We start from the raw sequence: 10,037 nt of genomic DNA on the forward strand, positions 1-10,037 counted from the left end.
GTAGGTTCGATTCAATGTTCTTTTCATATGAAATGCCATGGTTATAATTATTCCTAAGTGTGCAGTATCATAACTACATGTCTGACTTTGGTTTAACAAACCAAACAGTTTGAGAATCGTTAGACATTTGAGGAAGTTATGGTTATTTAAGTGCATGCGCCTTTAAAACACAATGTTACGAATGAGCGAGCTGCCTGTGGCAAGATGGCCGCCACATGCGGACGTTGACCCCCATTGGCCAGCAGCGCGGACGAGACATCTAGCCTTTATTATGGATATCTATGGGTGTCACTACCCGATCCGTCCAGGAAGCACGATCCGTCCTGCGCATGCGCGAACGGATATACTGGCATCTATAAATACTGTAATTATGGTACTAAAACTACTTATTTCTATCCTTAAATCACTAAAGAAATCCAATAAACATCTTTTAAAATGTTTTTTTAAATTTGTGAGACAATTTTTATGCTTTTTACAGAAATGCACAGAGCAGTGTGGCAAAATATTATTAAACCATGTTTATCTGCATTTTTGTTTTTTCTTTCTTTATATTACGCACTATATAAAATAATTTTAAAACGAAATTAAAATATAAAACTCAAAAAGACTAGATTTATGTTTAAATCCAAAGCTGAAAAAGTTAGCAACCGGAAGTAGCGTAGGATCCCATTTCCTGAGCAGATCGAGCAGAGACAAGTGATAAAACAGAAAGGATTTTAAGGCATTTAAGGCAGTTATTAAAACATACCCAATGGTATGCACGAATCTGCATATTATCTATCTATCAATCTATATCCAAACACACTGACATATAAATGAATATGCGTACATGCACATGCATACACACACTTATATACATACTTTAAATCCCTGCCAACACACCCATGAGGGGCCCATGTGGGTTGGATGTGGGCTGGTGAGTGCTATTTTTGTCCGCGGGTTCCATGGTGGCCCCTTGTGGGCAAGCCCACATGGGCTAACGGTGGGTTTCACATGGGCCCCACACGGGCAACCCAGTTTTTTCCCACATGGGACCCGCACTGGACCCTGGGCGGATTGTGGGTCCTTATTATGTCCTACACAGGCTAGCCTTTATTATTACAGGCTATTTAATTTTGGAGTGGGTTCTTATTTTGTTTTATTATTGTATTATGTATTATTTTTGCGAATGCTGCTTGTCAAGACTTTGATGCAATCAACTGTGAGTTGCCTCTATCCACTATATAAAATAAAAATGCCATGCCATTATTCAAGCTTTTTTTTATTAAGTCAAATGGAATAAGTATTTTAACGATTAAATCAGATGCATAATACACACACAATATAATACAGATTATAACAAGTTGAGAAAGTGTTATACATCAAGAAAAAAAAAAAAGGTCCCATAACAAATGTTCTTCCGATGAGCAAGAAGTGGATCTAGTGGGAAAAGGAGGGAGAAGGAGGGACCTGTCTGGCCTGTCTATTGCCTCCCCTGTCCCTTGATCCAATCAGCCATTTGGAAACTGCCCTCTCCACATCCTTCCTGGTGATCTGGCTGGTTAAGGCATTCTTCTTTAAAGCTCCTGCAGGAACTATATGTTATGGTTACCTCATGTGCCAACACAACTCTCAGCAAGGATTGTAAAGTCAACTATGTTGAAGTGATATTCACCCAAAACTGATCACTTTTATATCAATCACTCAAGGTTTAAATTGTAATTTTGGTTTAAGTATCCCTTTACATTATTGACTTTACAAACCTGCAAATGTCAGAATGAACTGGGGAAAAGCAAAGAAAAAACAAAGATCAAAATTCAATGCCATCTGGCCATGGCTGTCACATTTTTTTGTAATATCTGGCTTTAATAAATAACACAATAACAATTACAAACCAAGTGATAATAAAAACACAATTAACATTTTTTCATAAGAACATATAACTGGAAGATCTGTGCAAGAAAATCTTGAAAACATTTACTTTTCCGATAACATTTCTGGAGCACCTCTTTTAAGGGGACATTTATTATGTCCTTGAGGTGAGCGTATTATTGCACCTTAGAAAATCCCAATTACATTAAATTAAGCTTTCTAGCCAAAAATAATGCCATTTCAAGTCATACAGTAATAACCATAGCCAATAAATTTGTATTCCTCCTTATTGACAAAAGTTACTATATTACAGTTACGTATAATCCATTATGCACTTACCAAATATGACTTCAAACAGCTTTAAAGTCCTGAACTCCCGCTTTCCATTCCGGCCCACAAAGTTATACTGTCTGGAAAGGTCATGGTCCATGATAAAGACCATCATACATCTTGTGGCGTCATCCACAGTGCTCCCTCCAATGTCTGCCACTGCTGTGACCTAAGGGGGAACAAAGTCAGTACAAAGTAAAATCATTTTTTATTTTTTTTTTTGCAGCTTCTTATGGCTCGCTTTTATTGACAGTAAACTGTCAGGAAATAGATTAATGTATAATTGTTTTAGTATTTTAACAATTTACTCAATTTGTTGCTATAATAATAAAATGTTAAAACATTTTGAAATACATTGGTGCTTCTCAAATCTCTTGTTCTGTCCACAAAACAAAGAGATACTCGGTTTATGGCCAACAAAGAGGACCGAAATATTCTTATTTAGGAAGCTGAAATCATAGAATTAGGACTTTTTGGCTTTAAGAAAGCTATAAGTGCCAATTAATTGAATTATTGACTACTGTCCAATTTATTGATGATTTGTTTCAGCCAGCCCCCCCAATAAAACTGAATGAAATTTCACTATAGACTTTACATACATACCAGTTCAGACATGAAGCTTGGTTCAGACAGTTTTTCCTCCATTACCTCGACCTCCCCAACTGTCTTTAGGGGGAAACCATCTGGGATGATAGAAAGGGTGTCACCACTGTTGCCACGCTGTGCCATGGTTTGTAGCATCCTTCCATGAACTCTTAGGGTTTCTTTGACTTCCTCAAGGACTTTCAGGATGTGAAAAAGGACGTTGTCCCTTATTTGCATTTGCAGGGATTCGTGTGTTGACATGGCTGACCTAAGGAAGAGTACAAGCAAAAAAGTGTCATTGTAGACCAGTTGGATAGAGGCAAAGGAGATGTCAGCACAGACACCTCAATCAGACAATTAAAGAGGCCGATTGAAAAGTACACATTCTAATCAGTTTCTCTCGCTCGCATCACTGTTTGTCAAGATGGGATGTGAGGATGGATGGAGGCAGTAGGTGTCTGGGCAGACCTGAGGGGGGCTGGAGGCAGAGGAGGTGTCAGGGTGGAACTCTGGGTGGCAGGAAGCAGAGGAGGTGTAGGCCTCTGGGTGGAAGACGGCAATGGAGGCATCAGCACAGACCTAATGGAGGCAGAGGAGGTGTCAGTACAGACCTGAGGATGGATGGAGGTAATGGAGGTGTCAGTACATACCTGTGGGTGAATGGAGGTAGTGGAGGTGTAGGCGTGTTGGTGGATGAAGGCAGAGGAGGCGTCAGCACAGACCTGAGGGAGGATAGAGGCAGAGGAGGTGTCAGTACAGACCTTAGGGAGGATGGAGGTAATGGAGGTGTCAGTACAGACCTGAGGGAGGATGGAGGTAATGGAGGTGTCAGTACATACCTGTGGGTGAATGGAGGTAGTGAAGGTGTAGGCGTGTGGGTGGATGGAGGCAGAGGAGGCGTCAGCACAGACCTGAGGGAGGATGGAGGCAGAGGTGGTGTCAGCGCAGACCTGAGGGAGGATGGAGGCAGAGGAGGTGTCAGTATAGACCTAAGGGAGGATGGAGGTAATGGAGGTGTTAGTACAGACCTGAGGGAGGATGGAGGTAATGGAGGTGTAGGGCTATCATCTTCATCCTCGCTGGACAGAATCACTCTCCTAGACCTGTAAAATAGACCAGCACAATCAGATAATTCATTAGTTACAGTGAATTGAATTGAAGTGTTTTAAAAATAGTAGGGTACACAATACAAAAACAATATATTTTGTACAACAGGTGACAGTTGAGCATATAATCATATAATGCAGACAGTGTTTCCATAGACTGTTACTGTGTGTGTGTGGGAGATGACACCAATATGCATACATAATAATCCAAACAGCCTTACCTATTTTTGCGCTTCCCCCTTCCCATGTTCTCCGCAGAATCAGACTCTGTCGGGTCGTATGTGTTCTGTTCAAACTCAACCAATTTTATACGGGCTATCTCGTATGTGGCTGTCCGAGAGATACAAAAGAATGAGTTAATTACTTTTATTTCGGAGAACAAATTCTAACCAAATGAATGGTGAGCCTATCTTGTCGCATCATATCATACATTAATTAAGAAAGATGGTTACACTACCTGCTTTTCTCTTGACAGTCAACTTGAAGGTTGCCCAGTCAGAGTGTGGGTCCTGTTGGTCTATGACCGCCTTGGCAATGTTAACTCTTGCTGGTGGCCAGTAGCATTCATCCTCCTCAGGCCCGATAAACCATTTGGTCGGGATCACTGCCAATCCTCCACCATTTTCAAAATCAACAATTGCAAAAGGCAATATACTTAAAAAAATACACATCAATAGAAATTCATACATGCATAACAACAAATTAAAAACAAAAACAAATAGGTTGCACACTAGTGCAAAAGTGGCAATGCCAAATATCCAGTCTTGTGTGGTAACAGAAACATTTTTGTTTTTAAGTCCTCCACAGGTAGTAGCTGCAAGTGTTCAGATAAATTGAAGACAAAAAGAATTCCAACAACTGAGGAGTCCATCGGATAGGTGAAAAACGGTTGGGCATTTTCAAAGGAGTTACACAGTACTTTAATGGTTCCGGAATGTGAGAATATGTTTTGCACAACAACAACAGTTCCCCCAACAAAAAAACTGTTGTTGCCACGAGAACAGGAGATCAGTGTCTGTCCATCATTGTACGATCTATACTGTTCCCAAGTACCAACTGAATTAATCATTGGTCCAGAAAAGTGTAGCTGTTTCAGTGGCGTAAACACTGGTGTGGACTTTTTGCTTGCCACTTTCTGCTTCTCATGGATGCGCCTGACGAGTTGGTGGACAGGGTTTTGTGGTCGACGAACAAGTTTTTTCAGTTTACTGTTAAAGAAAAATGATTATTTTTAGTTTTTAATACAGTTAATCTTATGGCATGTGTAAAAGGTATGTTGAGCACTCTCATTTTGAACATATTTCTTAATTTTGAACAAGTTTGTGAAAATAACCTTTCCTTGAACCAGATTACTGAATTTAAGTTTGTTCCGGAGAATTTATGGTAGGAAGAGGCCCCCGCATTCCAACAGCTATTCTGTGAGGTCTTATTTCATGTTTTCTTTAGCCAGATGTTTGCCATAAATTAGGGGAAGCTCTAAGTTTTTCTGAGTGTCAGAGATAGCTCCTGGTTGGAGGAGCAAAAGCCAGCCTTATTTGAATAAATTAAATACAAGAGGTTAAAACTTTCTACACAGAAATAAAAAATCAGATTTGCTCTTGCAACTCTCCAAAGATGTCTTTGTACGTCTTTGCTTTCTTTCCTTCTCTCCATTTATGTCAGGTAATTGAATGTATGTCTCCGTTGTTCTGCAGTTTCTGGTGTAGGTTTGTGCATTGTCTTATTTCTAAGTTTATGCATTGTCTTATATTGGATTAAACTCTGTAATTCTGTGACGTCAACACGCAATGCTGGTTTTCCTTGTGGCCACACGCAGCTCACCGAGAGGCTTGGGAAAAGAAGGAAGAGAGAAAGCCAACCTTTTTCCAAAGTTAACTATTTTAGAATAATTTCTTCCTTAACAAATGTCTCAAAGGGAAAAGCTGAAACACCATCCAAGGGGCCGAAATTACATGCATCCTGAGCTAGGTGGATCAATGAATGGATGTTATAGCTGACAAATTCAGAGCCATAAATTGAAGCAAAATCTGTTACAAAGAGCTTCAAAAGCTCCTCTACATAGTCACAACTGTCAGGAGAACATAACCCAGGACAAAGAAAAATTCTCATAGACACAAATAGAAGTAAAAAGTTTCTGTACATTCTACAAGGTATATTATTGAGAAGGACAATAGGCCCAGTGTACAGCAAAAATTGACGAAGCTCTGTAGCTTTCCATGTGCTGAATTCAAACAAGGATCGTGGTTTCCTTGCGAAATTGCTCGGTAAATATTGCCTAAGAGAAACCAGATTAGCTGACATAACAACGAAATATTTCACAGATTGCCTGCATTTTAGCGGCCCCTTCAACCAAAGAAATATGAGCCTATGCATTGCCCCCAAACACACAAGGTGCATGTAATCCAACACAAAACTGGTAACTAAACCTATACCTAGGGGGACACTGACAGTTGATGCTCTTGATAGGCCTGCCTGCTAAATTGCTCATCTGTCCTGAGCTCTGCTGATACCTAAGGAAAAAACACCCTTCCATCCTTGTACTGGCCTTTTTGAGTGCATCTCTCACATCCATAATAGCCTGTATGGCCTTTGGAGCATTTAAGAAAGGCGCGAGCGGGTGCATCACAAATAAAAGCATCGGGTACTCCTATCATGAAATGTGCACCACCGTAAAGAATACCCCTCTGAGAAATAGTTTTCAAATCTTCTATGAACTCTTGTAAATACTCTTGCATTCTTGTGGGGTTTTTTATGCACCTGAGTACACTCCAATTACAAACACACTACACTCTGGAATTTCCTTAATTCTACCCAGAATAGCCCACAGACTCACACTAAAGCTGCGGAATAAGGGTATTCCATCGATATTAATCCGAAGTGTGAGTGTATCAGTCGCTTTAAAATGCTCTAAAGATTTTAGTTCAGATATGAGAGCATTTTCAATCCCAAAGTGATAGTAGGATCCCCCAGCCAAATTTGTCACTTTGCATGACCTGTCAGTGGACATAAGAGTTCTGGCATCCATTGGGACATCAAGGCCCTTTCTGCTCAAGATTTTCAAAAGTGCAGACAGCACTGTTTGTGAAATGTTGAATTCTGTGGCCCACTCTGCAAGCCCATCTGAAACATCATCGTCATCTACCATGTCGGCATATTCATCTCCAAGGAAATCACAGTCACTATCTGGCATATCATATGAATCCCAATTTTCATTAATATGATCTAATGATTGAATGTTACAGTCATAAAAAACATTAGTGGAATTTCCGTCTTCATGATTACTTGATAAATTGTCATCGCAAGCATCATAGAAAGTGTCCATGGAATCTATGTTCTCAGAATTAACTGCCAATAAATCAGTCGGCTGCTTTTCGAGCATAAGAAAATGCTCCTCCACTTTTGCCAATACTTGCCTTTGTGTTCTTTCTGAATGATTACTTGATAAATTGTCCTCGCAAGCATCAGAAGTGTCCATGGAATCCATTTTCTCAGAATTATCTGCCAACAAAGCCATAGACTCCTTTTCGAGCACAAGCAAATGTTCCTTCAATTTTGCCAATATTTTCCTCCTTTTTGTTCTTTCTGAAGTCTCCATGATTTCTAAGAAAAAAAAATGTTTTAGGTTTCAGCTATGATAAACACAGGATGACAAACTCCAGCCAACAACCGCAAATTATTTGGTTAGAAAATGTGTTTCTGTGGTTAATCACAGATCTAAGTCCATGTTAAGTGAAGCTATATTTGTTTTGAGTATATTGCATCACAGCGGTGACTAGACTAATGTGTGCAATGTGTAGACGACAGAAATCCACCGCCACTGGCCGTCCGACTTAGGTACCACACGCAACGGTGACGCCCAGGGGCTGTCGGAGCGCCGCACAATCCCTAAACGCTCCATGTTGGCAAACTCCTCCTGCGCAACAGCCAGCTTTGCCGCGTCAAGATAGCGCGCACGCGCAAACACTGGAGCGCCAGTCGTGGTGATATAATGCTCTATCCCGTGTTTTGTGTCGGTGTTTGAAAAATTGGGCAGAGTCAGAGAAGGAAAATCTGACAATAAACGGTGGAAAGCGTCCTCTGAAGCTAAAAAAATTTGTATGTACCAACAGCCCAGCTCCTCGCGTTATACAAGGCAGTGAGGAAAAAGAAACAGCATCAATTAGACTAGCAGGCCGTGAGCACAGAGGAAGTCAGCCCCTATGATGGGGACAGAGCTCGCAGCTACTACAAAGTTCCATTGGAAGTCACGCCCATTGAAAGAGACAGTCACCAACCTTTCTCCGAATGTTTTGATTGGAGAACCATTAGCGGCGGTCAGCTGGGGACCGCAGCCCTCAGCAAGCCTGTCGGAGCCCGCCGGGGTAACGAGGCTCTTCTGCGAACCCAAATCCACCAGAAAACGTCTCCCCGATCGCAAATCCTCAACAAAGAGCAGCGTCTTCTTATCGCCGATGGCCGCGGCTGCTAGCAGGCGTCGGCTTGCAGGGTGGGAGGCAGCGCAGCCCCCTTGCGCTGAAGCGCTGATGGTAAAAACGTTTCCTGGTGGCGATCGCTGCCATCACCGACGGCTGATCGACCGCTGAAGCGGGCAAAGGCTCAGAAGAAGCTGCTGTAGTTTCCCTGGTTTACGACTGGACCGTGAAGGTCTTGGAAGCCAGGAGGATGAGATCAACTTCTTCCGCCAGCGAGTGGTAATCCTTCTCCCGCAGCAGGGAAGAGTTAGCCAGAGCGATCCATACCGGAGCTGGAAGCTGTCGCAGGAGCAGATGGATGAAAAGAAATCCGCCGTCGTCGTCACCCAACAAGGACAGCATGCTTTCCATCAGCTCCAAAGCCGAGCCATCCCCTTACCCAGAGAAAGCAACTTCTCGGCGCATTCTGAGTCGGAGTAACGGCGGAGAAGCAGGTGCTTGAGGGTGCTGTACTTTCCGTCCGCCAGAGGGTTGCGAAGCAGGGTCTTTGCTCGCCTGGTGGGTGGAGGACATGTTGGCTCACAGGGGTCACCAATGTGGAGGGGTGAAGATGACGACACAAAGCAGGCAGGTTTAAACAGTTCTTTACTCTACTCCAACTGAGAGCAACTGTACAGAAAGCCCATATATATACACATCCGAACAAACATAACTACAACCTCTCCACTGAGTGAGAGTGGAGCCCCCTACTGGTCCGCCTCAATATGGCCTTTTTTTCTCCTTTTTTTGAAGTTAACTGCATGTTTTATTTCTCTAATTTGGATTTACTTTACCTTGAATTATTTACTTTCTTGTTAGATTTTTTTTTTGTGGTTGTGTTACATGTTTTTCTGATTTTGTTTGGAGGTCACGTTACCAATCATATCTGGACACGCCCACGACAGCAGCACAGGTGTGTTCAATCAGCCAAACAGCATGTAGAGCGGACGCTGATGATAAAAAGGCAGCTGGTTGGTTGAAGGAGCAGAAGCCGGCCATGGGAAGCTGGGCAGAGAAGCCGGACAAGGAGGGAGCCGGACAGAATGGGTGAGGGAGCGGCAGAGGGAGGGATCTGGAGACTGGTTGCCTCAAGCGCGCTAGAGAGAGGCGCGCTGGTATGGCAAGCCATACCTTCGCCTTTTAATCGGCCACACGTAGTTAACTTGTGAGAGCACATCAAATACGCGTCATCTACGCATTGATTTCATGTGATTATCAGCCATTTGGCCACTTGTCCAGTTAGAGCTGGTGAGTGTGCTTTTTTCCCACTGGCTGCTGAGTAGTAGGGTTAAACCCAGAGTGCGAAATACAGGGGGGTCCGGGGGGGCTCGACCCCCCCGATTAACCCATGAGACTCCCTGAAAGCCTCAAAAGCAGGTCTTAAATTGTGTCAAAAAAAGTTTAAATAAAATTTTCTGGCTCCTTAGGAAGCCATTGCTCATATTTGCGTATTGTTTCTAAGTTATATACTATAAGCTTTATTATGTATAATATTTGATAAAGTCTTATTTTGAGAGCACCGGAAGTTGAGCTGTTGGTGTCTTCCTGTTTAACGAGTAATCACTGCATAGCTGAATCTGTTCTCACTGTGCTACGTTTTTGGCCAGTACAGCATGTAGTTTGATGTGAAGGGTGTTGTTGTGATTCTATAGTTAAATTCTATTCCCAGCCCGCTGGGAATTTATGTTTCTGATACTTTAAGATGTTTATTGCA

The 10,037-nt window shown here is 42.3% G+C and overlaps 2 protein-coding genes across 3 annotated transcripts in view; both read right to left on the reverse strand.

Moving 5' to 3' along the window:
* Window positions 1–311, reverse strand: part of ndufv3 (NADH:ubiquinone oxidoreductase subunit V3) — a 27,258-nt gene extending 26,947 nt beyond the window's left edge. For both annotated transcript variants that reach the window (XM_015398449.1, XM_015398448.1), the window contains exon 1: window positions 293–311. The gene's annotated coding sequence lies outside the window, so the exon portion shown is untranslated. The remainder of the gene's footprint in view (window positions 1–292) is intronic.
* A 990-nt stretch (window positions 312–1,301) lies between these two features.
* LOC107100085 lies at window positions 1,302–9,452 on the reverse strand. The gene is made up of 13 exons (XM_015398445.1): window positions 9,411–9,452; window positions 9,201–9,328; window positions 8,724–8,839; window positions 8,502–8,616; window positions 8,147–8,392; window positions 4,330–4,526; window positions 4,094–4,202; window positions 3,606–3,755; window positions 3,417–3,488; window positions 3,235–3,345; window positions 2,785–3,034; window positions 2,191–2,350; window positions 1,302–1,565 (listed from the first exon to the last, which is right to left on the reverse strand). Exons 1-13 carry the CDS (start codon window positions 9,450–9,452, stop codon window positions 1,420–1,422), a joined length of 1,842 nt encoding a protein of 613 aa, XP_015253931.1. The 3' UTR covers window positions 1,302–1,419.
* Between the last annotated feature and the right edge of the window lie 585 nt (window positions 9,453–10,037).

The sequence above is a fragment of the Cyprinodon variegatus genome, unplaced genomic scaffold, assembly GCF_000732505.1.
Source record: "Cyprinodon variegatus isolate N-32 unplaced genomic scaffold, C_variegatus-1.0 Scaffold935, whole genome shotgun sequence".
Classification (NCBI taxonomy): domain Eukaryota; kingdom Metazoa; phylum Chordata; class Actinopteri; order Cyprinodontiformes; family Cyprinodontidae; genus Cyprinodon; species Cyprinodon variegatus.